We start from the raw sequence: 21,905 nt of genomic DNA on the forward strand, positions 1-21,905 counted from the left end.
CTGTCTTCTGTCTCGCAGGTTCAAAGTGGTCGACCTGTTGACCATGGCGTCTCAGCATCAGAACGCTGTACTGGACTCTGAGCAGGAGAGGCCGATGCTTGAAGGAGCGCTCACCTTCCTCGTCATATTGACAAGCCTTCGCGTTCATTTGGGTAAGTGGTAAAACCGAGAGGCTCTACAGAGAGATCATTTGTGGACGTTTCTCTTATTGTTCCTCTTCTGTCTCTCACTAACAGGGATGACGGACGATGAGATTCTGCGGGCGGAGATGGTTTCACAGTTGTGTATGAACGACCGTACACACAGCGCACTGTTAGACCTTGTATCCTTCAATACTTTGTTCATGACAAATATGTCAAAGAATACCTATGTTCAGCAACCCACGACAATCTTTTTCCTTAAGAGGGTTTTCCTAGATCCCTGAGAATCCCAACCCAAAGAGTGGCATTGTACCAGGGAGTTGTAGTTTTGAGGAGATGCTCTCTGCTGTGGCTGACTTCAAGGCACCGGTGTTCGAGCCTGGAGGCTCCATGCAGCAGGGCATGTACACGCCAAAAGGTAGGATGATTGTGGGAAAGTTGGAGGCAAACAGTCCATTGTAACTAATAACCTGTTCGCCTAGAAAAGTGCAGTAGGGGAAGTCACTGAAATGGCTGTTGTGGTTAAAGGGTACTTTTGGTATTTTCCAAAGTCTGCGTGTCTAATAATGTGGACAACCATTCCATGTGTGACACCTTTATGAAAACAACCCCTTTTTAATCCTTGGCTTTTTTGTATTTTGTTAAATTATGCTCTAATTATCTTGAGGTATTTGCACAGTTGGGTTTTTATCTGCAGGACAGCCTGAACCTCCTGTGTGCCGATACTGGTAAATATTTCTGACTGCTGCCCTCCATTGGCCAACACTAGAGGTAGCAGTAACAAGGGTTGCAATGTTTTGGAAATTCGGCGTTCCAAATTGGGAGAAGAAGTGCAAATACAATTAAATTGCTATTGCTACATTGTGCCATTATTATTAAGCAATGGCTGATATGCCAAGAAAGTTGTAATCAATGCCTACTTGTGAAATACATGGTCGCCATAGATCTCTTAAGTTGGAGCTTTTGGGCAAGTAAATACAAAGACAAAACATAGACATGGTCATTTCTAAGTGCTTACATTCTATATTAATGAAATGATTTTAAATTTTTTCAGTAAAATTCTGTAAAGCAGGCTAGTTCTCATTTAATTAGTGTTGTAGCAGTAGTTAACCTTGATCAAAGTCTCACACTATGCCATGTTGGTGCCTGAGGGAATTAGGCCTGTAAAGTCTTTGAAAAGTCCTTCAATTTGGTATTAAATAAGATGGCAAACCCTGGTGATGGATATCTTTTGCAACTAACCGACAGGCAACACATTTTATGTTTTGCAATTCAGACCAAGCTCTTAATATTCTCATCTGCGGGTAGAAATGAATAAATATGAGGCCTCCAAATCCTGAAAGCCTTGAGCACTAGATGTGTTATTACATGACATGTGGACTCGAGTCACATGACTTGGACTTGAGTCAGACTCGAGTCATGATTTTAATGACTTGCGACTCGACTTGGACTTGAATACTATTAACTAGAGACTTTCACCTACGGAAAAGATGCAATTGCGCCACGGAAGGGAAGCCTAGTCGAGAGCTGTCCGTCCGGTCTGCATGTCTCTCTCTCTCTCTCTCACTCACTCACTCACTCACTCTCTCTCACTTCTTCTGTGAGATACTTTGAAGGACTTAGGGCGCATGTGTATATCGTAAAAGATTTCAATACAGAAACATTGAACATATTTCAGTCTGTATTTATAAAATTTGACTGTAGATTAGATTGACATGTTAATTTGATCGATTGTCTAATAATTGCAATATTAAGTTAAGAGTACATCAGGACTTGAAAAAGATCGGGACTTGGACTTGGATTCGACTTGGCTTTGATGTGACTCAGACTTGGACTCGACTTTCCCTTCTCTGTCTTTACTTGGGATTTGACTTGGACTTGACTGCTAAGACTTGGGACTGACTTGCCAAACAGTGACTTGGTCCCACCTCTGGTTTTTACCATCCTCAGCAGACCACTTGGGGGCAGGCTTATACCACTAACACAGAGAAGGGGAAAATAGGAAGAAAGTGATTCAATGTCACCTTCTACCAGAGGTCACTCTTTTCTTTTTTATTCACACAGCGGAGGTGTGGGAAAAGGAGTTTGACCCCATCATGGTCGTTCTCAGAACGGTGTATCGGCGAGACGTCCAATCTGCAATGGACAGATACTCAGCATTGTAAGTAAACACTGTTGACTTGATTACCCAAGGTAAATTGTTGGTTTATAAACCTTGGATATTTGATAAACAGTGATTTTCTTTTAAAAACCTCTATTTTACCCTTTTATTAAGCCTGAAAGTATTCAATTGTTCTTATCGGAGTATTCATGTGTAGTCAGCTCTGACAAAGCCGGCCTGCATGATGCTCTGCTCGGTTTCATAGGGTCAACTCTCTCACCTGCCCATGAGGGGACATGATAAGAAAGGTCAGGTCTAGCCAGTGCTCAGGTTGGTTCCAATTAGATAGCTGTCGAGCAAAATCAATGTTTCAGTCTAAATTGTAATAGAATTGAGGAAATCTTTCTTGTTTGAATGCGGGTCGTACGTTTCCCGAAGACAAACACATCCCTGGAGGTGAAGGCGATACCTTGGGGTTAATTTTCTTTACGGTTGCTGAACCGAGTAAAGATGCTAATTATACTTACTGATCTGTATTTAAAATAGCAGTTGGGAAGATAACCTTTTATATAATGGGATTTAACACCTTCTTTGGAATAGTATGGCAGATTACTGATAGTATTTCTTTTACATGCACTATACGCTTTTCTAGGCCAGGTTGTCTGTTGTAAATCAAATGAAACTAAGGCATATTTCTCCTTGAAGCATATTGAAGCTGCCGTGGCCACCTTCAGAGTGTGATACCAGCCTCATGTGGCTCATTCACACGGTTTGAATATGATGGATTGCCTGTCAGGCCGGCCCTGGTTTTATATAACAATGATCCCATCATCACTAATAGAGTGAGCGACCGTGCTGCCTGTTGGCTGCTCTGTTACATACACGAAAACCCCCCTTTTTATGCAGTGAATTATCCGGAACAAATGTTCGGTGTCACTTCATCAAACTCTTATTCCTTTCATTATCTTTATGTCGAAATGCAACCTTCTGTTATGAAACGCTAGCTTACTCCTCTATGGGTGTGTTGAATCCTATGTTTCGTGTATTACTGATTGTTGATCTGATATTTTCTTTGTTTATTTATTCTGTTTCACAGTTTAAAACAGGCTGGCATGCACACTGGCAACCCATGGCCACCTTATAAGGAGAGGACTCCACTGCATCCGTGTTACAAAGGCCTTATCAAGCTGCTGCACTGCAAGACGCTGCACATTGTCATATTCACTCTCCTCTACAAGGTGAGCCTTTCGACGACTACTGCTATCATACAGTCCGGCCCTTGTGTCTAAATTTAACCCCTGAGCTAAATCAAAAGCATTTCTGTTTGCCATATTTAATTGATGCACATGTAACATGACCTTAATAGATGTTGACGCCTCACAATGTATTTTGACAATACTGAACGGTCCAAGTATAGAAAGCTCTGCACATAGTGTAGATCAGACGTAATATAGAGGTCGCAACATTACTATTTATAATTATACAAGTCATTTATATTTTAGTTTAAGTAACATTTTATAGTGATTTTGCTTCTTCTTTTATTACATTTTTCATACTATTTGTTTTTGGCCATGAACAACGTGTCAAGTTTGTTACTTCATAACTTAGATAACTGTGTAGAAATGGCCATGATGTTGTGAGTTGGGACCTGCACCTGAAATTTCATCCCCACCCTAGTTGGTCAACATTAGACCTGAGCTGAACAGCTTGGTTAAACGGAATTAGATCTACTACAATATTTAAGTCCTGTGGAGAGATTGCAGCATTGCACAGTTTTAGTTTACTATAATAAACCTGGTAATAAGGGGTAAAATGTGTCTGTTCTTCAGGAAAAACTAACAGTTTGATATGTTCTAGATCTGGATGGATCATCAGAACATGTCGGAGCATGTGCTGTGCATGGTGATGTACCTGATCGAGCTGGGTTTGGACAACCAGCTTCAAGACAACAAGCAGGAAGAGGTAAGATACAACCCCTCTCCGCCCTGTCCAGACTTCTCTACTCCACCAGTGTCTAACAGGATTTTATGCTTGCAGGAGCCTTGCATTGAGGAGCACTGCCATGACAGCTGGTTTCCCGGCACAAACCTCCTTTCCAACCTGCACCATGTCATCAACTTTGTCAGGGTCCGGGTTCCTGAGACGGCTCCTGAAGTGAAGAGAGAGGCCCCTCCCAGCACCAGCACTGAGGCTTCTTCATATGGCCAGGTAACAGGGGGCTCTGTGTGCAGACTGAGCTGGACATCAGTGCTATTGACTGCAGTAGAAAAATCCAATGGAAGTGAAACTTGTAGTGACTAAACTGACTGCATCCTTCCTGCCAATACCAGGAAAGTAAATCAAATGAGTTGCTGGGGATGGTAGCTGAACACCTAAAGGCTCAAGACCCAGATATGTTTCTTAGTAGATTCAAGCTAAAGGCCAATGATTTTTGGACTTAAATTGTCTAAAACACTCTCCAATGCCATTAATGCCGGGGATCTTATGGCTGTATTGTTAAGCAATTGTCTGCTTTAAGGTAACCCACTAACACTTGGTAAGTCTCGAGCCTGCCAGACTTATGATGCCGTTGGTTGGCTGATGGCTCTCTGCTTCAATTAAATATGAATAACTTTTACCAACAGCATAATAAACAATTAAGATTCATAAATACTCATTTTACATGAAGTGGCAGAATCTAAAAAGGAAGTGTACTGCCTCTAACAACTCTTAAAGGCTTTGAAAAGATAAAATTTGCTCTACCTTTTGCTATTTGATTATCAGCCGAAAGGGACTTAACATTATACCTGCTGCTCATGAGCCAACTTCACTCTGATTCCATTCCCTGTCATCTGTTCCTCGTAACACACCAGCCAGCACAGCGTCAGGGAGCGAGCCACAGTGGAAACTAGAGGAAATGACATACAGTTAACATCTTACTTGATATAATAAAAAAAATAACTCAACACTCAAGCACAATCATACACAGTTAAAGTTTGGTACAACAATGTTCCTCTTTCATCTTTCATCTCATTACCGTTATTATTGTTGTTCGTTCTGCTGTACTTGCTCCACAGGACTCCCGGCGTCTTACAGGGAATTGGAGAGAGGTACCTATTTTCATCCTTAAAAATAAAAAGGCTGGTGGCATCGAAGCCACTGGCAGCTGTTTTCCTCTACTTTTCATGGAAATATCCAAGGATTTTTTTGCACACGTTTGTTTTGTGCTTTTCAAAGGAAGTCTGCCTTGGTGTGTTATGGTGTGTGCATATTGCTGCGCTTCAGCAGTTTCCCTCCCTCTCGACTGCTGAAACTAATTACATGTGAAATGCAGGTTTGGGTAAACGCTTTTTAACCGCATGTCAGTATGATTGATGTTGCCTTGACTGGGCTGTATTATGTATGTTTATTTAACAGTGCAGCTCAGGTCCTTTTTGTCAGGTTAGGCCATGGCTCTCAGAAAGCTTGTGTGCCCATCAGGATGATTTGAATTTTCCTCAGGAATTTTGTTCTGAGTGCCATCAGCAACGTTATTCATGAGGCGTCAGCTGGAATGTTATAATGGACATTTTATTTTACTCGTGTGTGTGTTGTGCTTGTCTGACTATGGTAAAGAGTCACCCCTCCAATCCGTCAAAGTCCATCACACTGCCAGTGATGTAAATTAGGAGATTATGTTTATGCCCGAAGACAGATCCAGCCGCAGGTGGAATGAAGGGATGTTTGTCAACGGTTTTGTCTTTATCTGTGTGCATACTCTGCTGATATGCTGTGGACCTGAAACTTGAAATGTTGTGTGCTGTGACACATTGTTGTTGTTGTGTGGAGCATCATTTATTTATGTACCACATGTGTTTAAGTGTTCAAATATCTTTAATCATAGGGCATGGTACTAGTGCTCCCAGAATTGAGTGTTGGATCCCTCATACAAACATATTCTCATGATCTTGTAAGCAGGCAGAATATCACTAAATATAAAAAATGTTCTTTCTTAGAACCTGCGTGAAGCTCAGGTGTTCAGCCTTGTAACGGAGCGGAGGAGGAAGTTCCAGGAGATAATCAACCGCAGCAACACTGAAGCCGCCCAGGTCGTCAGGCCCAAGAGCTCCTCCACACGCTGGGTCCCACCAGGCACCCCCCCTCAGCTGGTGACAGAGATCCTGGAGATCCGAGAGAGCATGCTGTCCCTGCTCATCAAGCTCCACCAGAAGCTATCGTCCAAGCAGAACTCTCTGTCGGCGTCCTGGCTGGACGATATGGACACGAGCCGCCACACTCACGGAGATGGCATTACAGCCATCGAGCGCATCCTCACCAAGGCAGCCGCGCGCAGCTGCCAAATCAAGCGGAGCATCCAGGACATTTGTGGAAAGACGTGTCCTCCTGTGCCACCAAAGAAGAACAGTCCATCTGACAAGAAAACCATGGATAAGGAAGAGAGGTAACGTCCTCATGTACAGTTTTACTTTGTTAAAAGACATACTCGACAATATACTGATTTATATTTGCACTGCTCCATCCTGCATTTGCGAGATAACTCAAGTTGTTGCATATATCACGGCTATCTCAAAACAGAGTTGCATCATCAATTGTATTATTAAAATCAAATCATTTTCTATATTTTACAACATAACTAAGACTGTAATATAGTATGAGAGTGCAAGGTGAATATCCAATAACACGTTTTACTTTATCTATGTCCTGAATACCAAATGTTTGAGTCAGAGCTGCTAGAGGCAAATACTTCTGCATCTTAACTCTCATATGTGGCCAAAAGAGCAACAGATAACAGATTTACTGTAATACACACAATTATCCTTTGTGTGTTGGAAATGACACTGTAGAAAATGTTTTGCGCCACCATAAAAATGGAGTCTTGTCCAAAAAGCAGGTGAAACTCAGTGGGTTTTGACTCCCCGCCTCACATTCACCCACCAGTCCGTGTCTCCCATTCACTTCCTCTAATGATGATGGAATGGGTTATAACCGTTTAATAATTGCCTGCTTTTGGGGTTGGCTTCACCTCACAGACAGAGGTAAAGGTAGGAGATCTCACACGAACTGGTGCTGTTTCCATGGCAACCGTCAGGCAGCAGTGCGGTCAGTGGAAACGAGAAGTGGGAAGCTGCTGCCCATTCCTCATGCTGGTTGTCGGTGCCCCTGAAACCATCAGTGAAAACTATTGAGCTGCGACGCTCCTGTCAGCATTTGTTTATGTCCTCTTATTAGGGACTTAATTTACAGTCAGCTCTCGCCCTGTAAGTCTGCAGAGCAGGGCCCTTTCAAAATGGGCTCAACCCATCATATTAGTCCAATGATCAACCTTTTCAACTTTCACATCACAGCTTTGTTTAAGCGGGACACCTGCTGTGTGCCATTACCCCCGGCTACAGGGAGGAGTCTGTTGCACATGCTGTGGGTGATCGGGGGAAACATGCCCTGCACAACCGACATGCCTGTCCCCGTGTTACTGAAATGCATTTGTGAAACAGTGAAAGTGAAACGTTTTCTAAAATGGAGCTAGTGGGCGCAGGAAGTTATTATCTGCTTGTTGTTAGTGCATTAAATCCCTATTCTCACTTGCTGAGTGATTCATATTTAATGGAAATATTCAAATTTCTTTTCTATAATCTTGATGTAAAATGATTGCCCTCTTTTTTTAGCAGTTAGTCATATACTAAAAACATACCATAATTAGTATTCAGTTAATTTTGAACTCGAAGTTAAACACTGGGTTTAAAGAAACAAAAATTCCAAGTATTGACATTATTTTATCGGTCACTGCTGTGCACTGGGTATCTGCAGTTATTTAAGTACTGGGATGTTGTTGCATCTCAATCAAATCTCATTTCACTCTTTCTTTCTTTCAGACGTCAAAGGGCCAGGGAGCGACAGCAGAAGCTCCTTGCTGAATTTGCCTCCAGGCAGAAGAGCTTCATGGAAACGGCCATGGATGTCGGTAAGAAAGGCCAGGTCACCTTTTTATTTCTTAATTCTGTTTGCAAATAGTTACAGAAAAACAGTCTCATACAGCCATACCTCTCCACAGTGTTATGTCGGTGCTGGGGAAAGGTCTGGCTCCACACTTCATCATTCTGCTATACAGGAAAAATGCTCTGACTTGTTTGGATTTCTTTAAACTGATCACAACCACAAAGAAAAAGCTGCAACTTGCACAGACTAATGTGTATGCCTTCAGCAAGGACTCCGAAGAAACTGCTGTAGTGTGTGCACTTCAAACCGCCTCTCCAGTGTGTTAATCACCCTGGGTTGGATTTGACATTGGTATAAAAGACCTTTTTATAAAAGCACCAAACACACAGAAACACTTTCTCTCTGAAGGACGCCCTGCTACAGTAGCGCTGTGGGCAAAAATAAACCCATCATAGTTCAAACTTTTCCACTGAGGCAAGGTGAGAGTGGCCAGAGTCTTTGCTTGTGGTCTCTGCAGGCCTGTTAGGAGAAATTGAGAGGAGAGCGCTCCTGTGGGAGTGCGGTGGGGCGCTGGGTGAGAGCTGAGGGCACACAGGATCAAAACACTAACAGTGGGCTGGGCTCCCAGGGCCCACCTTGACACAGCATGGTTAGTGAATGAATAATGACTGCTGTGATCAGACGGGACCGTTCTGGCAGGCCTGAATCATGACCTCTTCAGCTGAGCATTAGCTTTAGTTGCTTTATTTCAGACTCACTGCTGGCGTTGCATCACCTGCACCAAAGTAAGATTTAAATGGGATGGAAAGAAGACGATTGAAATCAGGTGGCTGCAGTGTAAGCTGTTTGAAGTTACCTTTGAGTTTGGCTGGTATTCTTTTCTTTAGGAAGTGTAATATACTGGAGGTGTTTCTTTATGATTCTGCTATTGTCCTGCAAAGAGGGCTAATGACATTACTGTAATCCAGGTCCAGGTAGTACCATGTCTAAGGCAGATGGGTTGCTTTTTGTTCTTAACGTCAGCATCAAAACCACTTTTTTGTCACACAATAAATCAAAAGGTCCCTAAAAATGGTTGGAATTATCGTAGGATTTTTATTTTGGAAGAGAAATAACTAAATAAACATATATAAAATTGGGAATTGAGTCCAAGAGAGGCAAACTGGAAGCCTGTATCTGTTTTTGTTATTAATTCACCTTTACTGTTTTATAATAGGTCCATATATTTAAGGGTCAATCCTATCAAATTATTTAAAAAAACATTCCCCCCTAGTCAACCATTTTAACTTTGCAAAGCTTTTAAAATATGTTGCTGGGATTTTGCCTCCTTCATGATAACATGGAGGTTAATTGTATATAAATTGTTACTTAAAGCAATGAATTTAACTTGACATTTTCCCCAGCAATGTGTTCAAACCAGTGTCCCGGTTACTCATAATAATCCAAAATAACTGACCTTTTCAGAGCTCCTTCCAAAAAGAGATGTCAAATATTTCAGCGTGTCAATCATCCTATTCAAATCACCTGTATTGTATTGCTGTGTTGGAAGATATAAACAAATCAGTATCAGATACGTTTATCAAACATTTTTTCAAGGAGATTAATAGTGTCCTCAATAGAGTGCTGCAGGAACGAGTCCTAAAACCCGGAAGTGAGTTAGCATTTTACAACTTACGGCTCCCCTCGTCTCAGTCAGTGCATCCGTAGGATTTTGGAAAATAGCTCGAAATAAGGTCTGTGGTTGACACAAATTTAAGAGACGGATCACGTTTTGTTCTGCGACATTAAATACATCAGCAGTGACCCCCCTCGCTTTCCACAGATCTTATTTTTTACAATATTCCAAAAGCCTATGGAGAAATTGCATTGGTTTTTAGTCGAGGGAATCCATGCGCAGCTTACTTCTGGGTCGGCCTACAAAATACGTCATCCCTGTTGCGCTCAATAATGTAATTTAAAAACTGTCAAAGACCCACACAACACTGAAAGGTCCAGAATTGTATGTTGTATGAAGCATCAAACAGCAGCACACTCACTTTGTGCGTGTGTGTTTTCTCTCATCTTACCTTCAGTTTTGTGCTTGTTGGTTGGTTGTTGTGTACCGGGAGGGGGGGCCGCGGGCTCACGCTGTGGTGTTGACGTCTAATGCATCTTTCATTTCCCCAGGAACACAGTGACCTCTTGTGAAAACCTATTCTTTCCAAAAGGCAATAAATCAATTCCCAGCACAGCTTGACATTTGTCCACAATATTTACTGCTCAAATTGAACACAGTTCTCAACATTTAAAACTCAATTTGAGTCAGTAATTAATATCTGGTTCTGTATCATGCAGGTGGGGGAGGCAGAGCGTGAATCTGTTTCTATGATTAGTAAATTTGCATTATTCTTCCAATGACTAAACAATCAAGAAGTCGGAATGTATGTTTTCAGGGGTAATTAGTAAGGAGCAGTGTTGTGTAACTGAGTGTTCCCTTTAGTTGGAGCAGGGTTTTTTCGTCCGTTAGCTCCCAGGATCATCGTTTGTACCCTCTGATCCACATAGTGATGCTTTTTATTACCTCTGAGAGTTTTTGTTTGGATGTTTTTATCCACACAGAGGTGAATATAATACAGATCTCTGAACAACTTCAACTTATTCTCTCAAAATTGTATTTCCAGTTTTCCAGTTATCATTGATCATAGCTTCTCAGTGTATCCCGTTTGTCTGATGCCCATTTTAAAGTTTCAGCAAGCACATTTCTATGATTTCTTTAACCTTTCTGTCCTGTACTTCTTATTCTAAAATGCACTTGTTCTTTCAACCTAGTTATTTGAATTACTGCAGAGATCCTGTAACCATTTTGTGTTTGAAACATCTTTTTTGACCGATATAAATATTTTTCCCTGCTAGAATCCCCTGAAACCGAGGCAGCCATGGACTTAGGAGCGTCTGAAGTGATGGAGTCCGAGGTTCTTTATGACTGCGTGATCTGTGGCCAGAGCGGACCGTCCACTGAGGACAGACCCACTGGTCTTGTAGTTCTCCTCCAAGCATCCTCAGGTACTACATGTCCCAGCATCCTCCTCTTCAATTCTCAGACACTACAATGAATAGCCTACTCCTCTGTTCCCCGTTTTGGTTTTTGAGTACAATTTTAAACAAGCACACATGACTTTTTTTTCTATTACTCTGTTTGCAATCTTGCCTTTAAACCAAAACCGTAGCAACTTTTTGATTCACTGAATTGCTGGGGGCAGGTCTGAATGATTTAATAGGCTCATTCATCATTCGTGTTGATCCCTGCTCACTTGGTCATTGAGCATATCATTGTAAGAGGTCATGTCTTTCCCATTCTTGCGGACAGGGGGATCACTCACTGTCATCTATATAAATGGCATGTTTGATTATTAATTATTCACCTTGTCAAGTGGTTCAGAAGACTGACCTCAAGCAAAGAAAACATCTTGTCAAATCTACCATCAGTGACCAACAGTGGTACCCACAGAACATTAATCGCATACAAAAACAACCTTTATCATTTAAAGCTAAACGATATTCTGTTTTGATTTAATAGTGGTTGAATGCCAGGTTGTGTCTCTCTTTTATTTTCACGAATGGAAAATGAATATCTTTATTGACAATTAATTATTTTAAGTTGTTTTTTTCAGAACACTCGGTTAGCAGCTGTTGCCCTAATACTGCATGACCTCTGACCGCATTTCAAAATCCTTGCTTTTGTTGTTTATTTTTCAACTTTCCGTTAAACACCTTTATCCTCATATTTTAAACTGACCTCTGTGATTGGCTTTCAGTGCTCGGGCACCGATGCAAAAACGAAGAGGCTAAGAAGCTACCGACGAGTGATGAAGAGCATATCTACGCTGCAGACACGTGTGGAGTGGCTCATGATGTCATGCTCACGCTCATGCAACGATTCTTCAAAGATGTAGGTGTTCCTGGAAAAATATGGTCAGCTTTACACTGGAGAGGAAAAAGACTGAGAGCATTTTTACCATTTAGTTTATACTGTGTGCAAAGTAAGCATCAGCTGTTCTCCCCTTTTAAGAGAATGAAGATTGATAGGTGGTTATATACTAAATTCTGAAATGCTTTTTTGCAGTCAAAGTATAGGCCAGCTAATTGCTGTGACATCGCATCACTATAAAGACGTCAATGTGTGACAAAGCATTATAGAACAGCACATACCGGTTGGCAGAAAAATGCAGAGTCATCAGTGATAAGTGAAATGTCAAAGTCTGATTGAAAAACACTTTTGCCAAGCTGGTCTAATTTGCTTCTCATGCCAGCGTCGTGTATTGATCAGCTTGCAATATCCCCCCCAAAAAAATGCTTACACTAGTTGAATTTGATCAAATCTAATAAAAGCTGGTGATTCAACCATGCAGTTTAATTGTCCGATAAAAGTTGCTGACTTCATAATGTGTCATCAAAAGGCTTTATTGTTGTTTATGATTTCAAATTTTATTTTATTTCTTTAGCACCACAATATAAACGTAAGGTCGCGGAGGTTGAATGTCTGGAGGCAGATTTGCAGGCTTTAATGGATGTGGTTTGTCTCTTGTGAATTCTGCAGAGCTCTTGTCTGCAGTCGGTGTCGATAGGTTGGGACGGGGGCGTCTACGTTCAGACCTGTGGACACACTCTGCATATAGATTGCCACAAGTCATACATGGAGTCTCTGAGGGTAAGAGAAGGCTTGACCTTATCAGTGATTTGATGGAAAATAATCAATAACAATTTTGACAATTGATTCATCAATTAAAGCAATAGTCCAGTCCGTCCATATACGGTACCGTTTGGGTAAAACCACTTAAATAAGAGAGATTTCTTAACTGTGTTTTTTTATAATTGTAAGAAATATTTCTAAAATGTTTTAACTGTGATTTAACAAAAGTTGAGCATAACAAGGGAATAATTTTAGCTCTGACGAGTAAAAAGACGAGTCCTTCTTATTTTTGGAAAACTTCTTTGGCTTAATCATGAATTCTTTTAAATCATCACCATCGATCACTAGATCCATGGATCCACTAGTCATTGACATTAACCCTGTGAACATTCAGTATGAACTAAAGATTATAATCCTATAATAGGTTTCTCCTTCAAGTTTTGAGTTGAGATGGAAAAGGTCAGATTCTAACTTTCTCACGTGTCTTTTCAGAATGACCAGGTCCTGCAGGGCTTCTCTGTGGACAAGGGTGAATTTACGTGCCCACTGTGTCGACAGTTTGCCAATAGTGTCCTTCCCTGTCGCCCCGGGCGGGGCACAGAGGCTGGTGCCTGGCACACACCCACAAGCAAGACGACGTTAGTGCTGGTCAAGGAGGTGGAAGATCTTCAGGAGAGACTTGCACTTTTCCCAGTGAGTTTTACCATAAAGCCAGGAGTGTTTCAGTAAAAACACACCGTGTATTTTACACTCAAAAATGTAAAGGACAATACTAATGTCTTTGCATGTTTGGCATAATAATTACAAATGACATCTTTGGACAGTCCAACTATTTTTTAATGCAAGCATGTCATTCTAAGCTTCCAAAAATCCACTCAAGAAATGTTGTCTTTCTTTTAGACGGAGTCCAACTTGAGTAAAGAGATGGAGCTGGTTATTAAAGACATCAAGAATACCACTCAGAGGAAATACATGGACTATGGCAAGAACCCCGGTTCCCCTGATAATGATTTCCTCTTCATGTACTCTGTGGCAAGGTAAGGACACTCAGTTTAGTTGGAGCTCATAGACACTCTTAACAGTTATTATGTAATAAAAAAACATTACATTATTCCTGAAAGGAGCAGGAAATGTGTGTTTGGGTGAATGATTTGGAAACATTTTTAAATGGCGACTACATTTGACTGTTATGGCAACGTCAATAGGATTTACAATATATGGGATATCATTTTGGTCATTGTAGTCTGTCCCACAAGGCTGTGTAGATGGGCTGAAAATCGCCCTTTAAAACCAAAAGATGCCTGTTTTCATTATCTAAAAGAGTCCTTCGTTTCATACCGTGCCTTTTCTATCAATCCTCCCTAATAAGTTATGAGCCGTGAGTTGGTCGTTCTGCCTTATCTCTCTTTCTTTGTGTCTACTGACCTCTGTGTCTGCAGTCCTCCAATTTGGAGGTCCTCTTTCTGCACCAATTCACACACTTGTACACGCCTTACACACCACTGACTGTTGAGACAATGGGGATGAATGTCACTTTCCTTTTAATGCCATCTCCTCAGCTTGAATAACAATGATTGCCCATGCAAAAAGACAGTAGTGTTCTCTCTCTGTGGTAAAGTTTTACTTTGTTAACATGAACTTAAATTCAATTCTGCCATTTTTGAATAAGTCTTGCACCACGTAAATGAATTGCTTGCATTTTTCAAACATGTTCAGGTAGCTGTGAAGGTTTATTTATTTATTATCCATTGGTCCTGGAAATGTTGCAAGAACAGGGCCATTCTGGTGTAGAATTAGCAGCATTGTCATTTTAAGCCACCGTAAAACAGAATTGACTCTTGCTCTATCTTCACTTACAAAAAGTTTGACTCTTTGGATTTATTTGACCTGTTCTGAATAATTTTAGAACCACTGGTTTTATAAGTGGCCCTTCACACTGTTTCTTTACAATGCATCAGAGTGGAGCATCGTGGGATGAGCTAGTGGTCTAAGACCTTGTTCAGTCTGCCTACCCAAATCCAAATTGCCATATCCAGATTGATTTTTAGAAAGTCTAAACAAAAATGTAACACATTTTTCAAATTGGATCTCCTAGACTGGAGTGCCTGCAGTCTAAATGTATCCCTAAATGAGATGATGCACCTTAAATGTCCCAGTCTCATTTTTGCCATGTCACTGTCCGCCCACCCTCTGGAGAAATAAAATAACAGTTACAGCCTCAGTCTACTTCCCCCTGTGTTTGTATCTCCTCAACAAGCTGGTCAAACAAAATAACTGGCATTCAGTCCACCTTGGGTTTTTTTTAACTTCTCACCACTAGCTCTCCACACACTCTGCCCTTCCTGGAGTGTAACTCTCCAGACCTTTTGCCCACCCAACGCTGAGGTTCCTTGAGCCCTCCACCCTGAACAGAAAGATCCCCTGAGTGTGTCTTGGTGCCTGTTGGCTCTCTGAAGTTCAATGAACAGCGCAAATTGCCTGAGGAGTGGAAAATTCCTTTGTCACAGGGGCACTCTTATCAGCAAAAGCCAGATGGAGCTTCACCGTGGCTGCATTATCTATGTGAAATTGCTTTTTCTCCCAGGGAACCCGAGGATTTGCCCCCACCTCCCTGGCCCATAGAAAGAAATGGCCATAGGCGAGATGAAAACAAGCCCAGATCATTCTTATTTTAGTAATAGCTATCTGTTCCCACCATCTATGTACTTTGTTAGAGCTTCTAGTTTATTTTCTCACTGTTTTGGTATTGGGAGATTAAAATTCATAAGTGAGGAGTGGTTGGATATGCATGGGAAATGCACATTGGAGATTATGCAGGAACTGTGGTTGGAACAGCTTTTATGCTAATGGTGTAGCTTGTGTAAAATTAGTCTTGGAAAGCTGTCATTTACTTGATACGGTGTTGCTGCTGCAAAACATGTGCAGAAAATGGCAAATGGCTTGACTATGCAGCATCTTTCATCTTCATAATCAAACTGGTAAAAGAGGCAGGGTACGTAACCAAAGCTGAATATGATGAAAGTCCCCCCAGCGTGCTCTTCCTCTGATGAATGACTGCATTTTAAATGAATACCTTGCCTGAGATTTAAAATGTATGTGTCAGTAACTTATACCATGGAACTTTGTAAACAAATAACCTTTTACTCGCTTGCTGGACTGAAGAAATGCTATACGACAACAGTTTAGTTAAAGAAGTAGACATGAAAAATACTAAGCAATGCACATCCCAGTTTGAACTTTATAGGGACATATGTACAGCCCTGGAAAAAATTAGAGACCACTTCAGCATTATCAGTTTCTATTATTTATAGGCATGTCTTTGAGTTATTTCTTATTGTATTCTATAAACTACGGACAATTTCTTCTCTGTGTAGGAATTCAGCAAACACTGAAATGGCTGCCATACATGTAGAGATTGAGATTTACGGAAACATTTGGAGTGGTCTCTTATTCTTTTCCTGAGCTGTATATGTTATATTATTTACTGTAATATAAACATTTTAATGCAAAACTGCGTGTAACACTTAGGCCTGCTTGTCCATGTGATTTTAAGAATTATAAAAACCGCTTTCAATTTGCACTTAAAACTGCCAGAAAAACACTCACCTTGGAGGATTTGCTTTTATAGCTATGAAGGAACTTTGGTGTAATTGGTTCTCAAGTGTATTTGTGTGGGGCAGGGTTTTTATAAGCCTGAACTAAACTGATGTACTGTATCAGGGATCAACACTGACTTTTAAAGGTGGTAACCAACATTAGCTTTTGGTTGCCATTTTTTTTGTCACCTTTTATATATTTTGGACAGTCATACTTACTAGTGCCTGTATTGACTGTTATATTTCGGTTGGCACGATTTGCTGTAACCTTTAGGTAAAGGGTTATGTTGGACATTTGTCTGTCTATGAGTGTTTTACATCTGCACCTGTTGAACTGATTTCAATGTTTTCTGTAATGATATAAATGTCTCTGTCTTTTCAGGACCAACCTGGAGTTGGAACTTGTGCATCGGGGAGGAAACCTGTGTTCTGGAGGTGCCAGTGCAGCCGCCAAACGCTCCTGCCTCAGTGAGTAGCTACTCCTAAACCTCTTCATGTTTTATACTCTTAACGTGTCAAATCTGTTAATGTACAATGTGCTTATTACTCTGATATGTGAGCCTTATTAATTCATGTAGTTTTATGACTATTTAGCCATGCTTTCTTTGCTGGTTGCAGTTTAGCCTTGACAATTATAGTGCCATGTTTTTGCAGGTGTTGGTTTCCCATGAGCCTTTGTGTAATGCACTGTCTGACTTGAGAGCAAACCCTTTCTACCGTGTTACAGCTGAACCATTAAAAGAAAAAAACAAATGGTCGATTAGCAATGGCAGGCAAGGATAGATGCTGTCCCAGGTGAGTTGTTGGGAGCAGTCAGGGTAAATGAAGCAGACAAATGGGTCAAGTGCTGTTTTTAGTTGATTGTGTCTCAGCTGACAAGGGCATGTGTGTCGGGGGAGGAGGAAAACTGGGATCTTAGTTCTCAAAGACAAATCTGAACATGATCAATTTCCAGCAATCAGAGGGTGAAGTAAAAATGCGATTGAAAGTTGTTGTGAAGGTGTCGGAGTTGTACAGACTACACCCCCTTCTCTGTTTGTTTAATTATTCTGTCAGAGTTGAGGCTGCTGCAGTGAAATGGCCTGTCATCCTTGAGTGGCTGAGAAGAGATTTCACACTGGAGGTTTGCCATTTATGAGCTACATTAACCACGTAGCCATGCTGACGGCCAAGTTTACTGAGTTGCAGTACATTAGTGATCGTTCTTTTTAGGGAAATGGATTTGAAGGAAAACGGCAGACGTGTGCTAACTGAGAGCTCATGGGGTTCCTAAGCCTTTTTCCCAGTAGGCTCTTCTTCTGTTCAACTGATGAGGATACGATGAAGCACAGAGGAAAGCTGCAATTCCCTTGAAATCGCATCAACTCTAGAGAGTCAGCCTCCAAATTGCATGTCCTCGGTTTATTTAACTGTAAATACTTGAATTAGTCTTTGGGACTCTATCGCTGCTACTGTGGGAGTGAAAAGGCTTGTTTATCATATTGACCTCAGTTGTGCAAACGTGCAGTATTTGGTGTGTGGATAGTAAAAAGCTGTATTTTATTTATTTTGTTTACCACTGTATGATCAGGACACAAATGCAGTTCTTGAATATCTTCCACATGAAAGTGAACGTGCAGCAACATGCTCTTTTATTATTAAGTGTTTAGTGAATGTTTTTACAACATCAACACAAAATACACCTTTTTCATGGAGGAAATGTTGATATGTCACAGTTGAAAACACATTTAAAATAAACGACTGTTGAATTCTTTTCCTGGTTTAAGACTTAATATCTAAACTTACATGCTTTATTGTTTCATTTGTAGAAACAAAGCAGACTTTAACCTATAAGAAATGATGTCACAGGCCGTGACATGATGAAAATCAGCTATCACATTTTCAATTAGCTCGACATCAATAACTGTGATCAGAAATTGGGTCTGAAGCTTGTAATTAGCCTTTTCCATCTGCATACATTTTGACATTTTATGATAATAGCAGGATTTTACTCCGGTATTCAATTCTCCTTTATTTCTCATTGCTATTTCTTCCTTCCCTCTTTTGGGTTAATCAAGGTTAGCGGTGAAATAAGAGGAATCGAGCTGTAGAGAGGACAAATGGGATGCAATGGAGGACTGACACTTTGCTTCGTCATGCTGTGTCTTTGTTCACCTGTGGAGGGCAGTGTTGCTCTAAGTATTGACAGTTCACACAAGTCAAATTGCAGAGCTGATTTCTTTTTTTTAAAAAGCCCTCTGCTGCATTACAACATCTTAATTCCCCATAAAACAAAATCAAATAGGATTACTGTTGCTTATTGAAATAGGGTTTAGGTATTACAGGAGGTTGTTGAGTTCACCTGGAGATGAAACTAATTGAATCTGATCAGTTTAGGAGCCGGCTTCAAATGTGTTTTTAATCTGTTGCTCTTATGCAATTTAAATTCCTGTCTTTTAATGGACTTGGGTTGAGTTCATAATTAGAATACGCTTCTTAAATTATATCTAGACTAATAAGAAAGACAAGGAGGACATCTCTTCACTTATATTACTGAACATCTGAAATGACTTCCTGCCTTTTACACACGTTACTGATTGCCGTTATGTCATCCGTTTTGGTATTTATAACCGCGTTTTCTCCGTAGAAAAACAGTCAAGGCTATGAACTGTTCTGCTATTTAAAACTAGTGTGAGAGCATGAGTGATTGTATGTGCACAGCGGGTCTCTCCTCATGTTCCATTAGTTTCACAATGAACAGGTGTGACCTGACCAAAGATTTGCTCAAGGCTATCAAACACTAGCTTTTATCCATCTGGCCTGGCCTGGTTCTATCGGAGGCAAACCATTAGCCAGCAGTCGGTTCAAGTCGACTGCGTTCATCATTCGCTCTACACTGGTTGCTGCTGGGGCGCGACACTGGAGACAGAGATAAACACACACTTGCTGGTTTTGTTCCTGTCAGACCGTGTCAAAAAAACATAACAATGATGTGTTTTTGTTTTTTCCTGTCTTTCAGATCAGCTGTTCCATGTGCTGGCTATGCACATGCGTCTGTACAGCATAGATTCCGCCTACAACCCCTGGACAAAGCTGACTCAGGTTATAGAAAGCAGAGAGGCAGAGTGAGTGGCCTTTTCTCTAAAGTACTTCTACTAACAGTTAATCTATAAATCTGCTAATACATTTCCTTTACCCCCCCTACACTCCCTTCTCTACTTTCCATCACACTTGCCCTTCCTCACATAAACATGCAATCAAAGGGCCACTTTGTCCTCCCTCTTAACGCCACCATTTCCTCCAGCCCCCAACAGCTTTTGCTCCACACAAAGAGAGGCTAAAAACAGAAAGGCGACCATGGACGGTTACCATAGATACCAATAATTGCTGCATCTGGCAAATTACCGGGCACTCCACGGAGAGCAAAAACGACCCTGTCAAACTCACTGTGCTGAGAACGACTGCACAACACCGACACCGTACCAGCATGGCAACCCCCGCGCCCAGCTGTCCACAGATCTTCAACACAAACTCGTATTTTATAAAAGACAGGAGACAAAGTTGCTGCCACACTCTTGAATCACAACATGTTATTTTATGCACGCACAAATAGGTTTTCATTGTCAGGATTTATGGCTGTTAAAAAAGCTGAGCTTGAACAACCTTTCCTCCCTGTTAGTGTGGTAAGACAGCTTCTACACCTGTTCCTATTAAAGTGCTCACAGCTATAAATATTCCCAGAGGAGCCATTTAGTGTTTAAAAATACTTTAAGGTTTCAGGAGGGGTCACGATGTCATTGTCACCCTCGAGCAGTCAACCTGATCTAGCCTAGTTAAACAGGACAAAGAGTTTTCTGCATAGTTATTTCTATATGACAGACCAAAGAGGAATGTATGGAGGTTTTACATTGTGTAAATATAGTCCGTATGCAGTGGTTTCAGCAGGGTTGAAAGCTTCGTCCTCTAAGGCTTTCCTCGATGCACACTGGAATTAACTGGTGAGTGCTTTGGTAATGGAAGGTATTATTCTTTTAGTGCAGTTCCCCTCGTTGAAAGCCCCCGAGGCCTTTCAAGAGCAGACTGGAGATTGGAACCTCGCTAAATTATCAACAGAACAAGAAGACATTTAAATGGAGATGGCACACAATGCGAATAATGTAACCAGGGCTACATTAAGAAATTGGTCGGGGAATGCAAGGGAAAAAGTCCTTTCATGTCATGTATTTGTTAAGCAAATGTAAAACAAAAGACACAGCGAGACCCTATACCCTCTTAAGAAGTCCTTTTTTTAGACATGCAAACGTAACATCGCTGCATTTATCAAACTGTAAGTGTGATTGCTTTTAGCGTTCAGACCTACATTTTCCCCACAGCTTTATTAGCACGATCGGAAATTGACGAATTTAGAGAGACTGAAAGAGTAGAGCAACATAATAAATTACCATCTTATGAGGTAGGTGTCGGAAATACTGTATGTAAAGAGAGGCACAGACAATATTTGGCATATTTATAATAGGTGTCTTTTTAATTATAGTCCCTATTTGACATAGGGCCATCTTGCCCAGTACCTCCTGTATAACAAAATGCATCTTTGAATGTTTTGCAGTGATTTTGATGATGAAGAAAGACCTGAGGTACCTATGCTGTTTCGAGATGTCCCATCCCTCCTGATCATCTTTGTGCTAACAATGCCCCAGCCTCTGCGAAAAGGTACAGTTCCTGTCCGCATCTTGACACTGCGAGAGAGTAGGGAGTGTCTCAGTGGCTGCGGCACGAGGACGGCCCCATTATCAGAAGTAATCAGGGCTGAGTGCTGGGAAAAAAGCATTTCACATCTCTTATCTGTGCTCCTGTTGCCGTAATTTGGCCGTGAGGATCAGAGAGACACGACCCCGGTGATGGGGGGGGGGGCTGCGTGCCCTTCCTCTCTGGCTTGTCGCTTCATCTCCTCCATGTTAGCCTTTTTCAAGAAAAGGCGGCGGGCCACCTTAAGACCTAGCCCAACAAGTCATGTTTAGTAGTGTTGCAGCAGGAAGACTCTGAATTAGGTGGACCGCACATGGACAATTAGTATTTTTGAAACATAGCAGAAGTGGGTTTAATGGGAAGTGTAGCTTTTGTTTGAAAAAAGTATTATTATAGCTGAAAACATGATTTATAATCTTTGCTGATTGAATTTTTTTCTCAAGCTTGTGGTGTTTCCAATCATTGTTACATGGTTTTTCTTTCTTGAGAAATAGAAAGGCTGATCAGTGCCCAGAGGGTCCTTTGTACTTGATGACTATAAAAGGAAGGCCTCTCTTTTTTTCTTCCCGTTCTACCTTTTAATTGTGTCTACTGACAGTGGATCTGTCGGCAGCCCTATGCGGAAGAAGAATACAAATGACTCTCTTTGTTGTTCTTTTAAACCTAACCTAAATATCCTTCATTTCACATTTTCTACCTGACGCACACTGCTAATTATCCTGCTCTCTGTTCTGTGAGGCTTTCTATGCACCACTGAGAAA

At 41.1% G+C, this 21,905-nt stretch overlaps 1 protein-coding gene across 2 annotated transcripts in view; it reads left to right on the plus strand.

Moving 5' to 3' along the window:
* Positions 1-21,905, plus strand: part of ubr3 (ubiquitin protein ligase E3 component n-recognin 3) — a 37,172-nt gene that overhangs the window by 7,122 nt on the left and 8,145 nt on the right. Inside the window, exons 16-33 of one of the 2 annotated variants that reach the window (XM_063887543.1) lie at positions 19-152; positions 237-322; positions 417-558; positions 2,205-2,301; positions 3,338-3,479; positions 4,099-4,203; positions 4,279-4,449; positions 5,298-5,330; positions 6,216-6,661; positions 8,091-8,179; positions 11,047-11,196; positions 11,949-12,082; positions 12,731-12,841; positions 13,316-13,516; positions 13,724-13,860; positions 16,802-16,887; positions 19,418-19,523; positions 21,005-21,108. In XM_063887543.1, the coding sequence (XP_063743613.1) occupies positions 19-152; positions 237-322; positions 417-558; positions 2,205-2,301; positions 3,338-3,479; positions 4,099-4,203; positions 4,279-4,449; positions 5,298-5,330; positions 6,216-6,661; positions 8,091-8,179; positions 11,047-11,196; positions 11,949-12,082; positions 12,731-12,841; positions 13,316-13,516; positions 13,724-13,860; positions 16,802-16,887; positions 19,418-19,523; positions 21,005-21,108 (2,474 nt within the window). The remainder of the gene's footprint in view (positions 1-18; positions 153-236; positions 323-416; positions 559-2,204; positions 2,302-3,337; positions 3,480-4,098; positions 4,204-4,278; positions 4,450-5,297; positions 5,331-6,215; positions 6,662-8,090; positions 8,180-11,046; positions 11,197-11,948; positions 12,083-12,730; positions 12,842-13,315; positions 13,517-13,723; positions 13,861-16,801; positions 16,888-19,417; positions 19,524-21,004; positions 21,109-21,905) is intronic. The other variant, XM_063887544.1, reaches the window with a different exon arrangement.

This window comes from Eleginops maclovinus, chromosome 7 (genome assembly GCF_036324505.1).
Source record: "Eleginops maclovinus isolate JMC-PN-2008 ecotype Puerto Natales chromosome 7, JC_Emac_rtc_rv5, whole genome shotgun sequence".
Classification (NCBI taxonomy): Eukaryota; Metazoa; Chordata; class Actinopteri; order Perciformes; family Eleginopidae; genus Eleginops; species Eleginops maclovinus.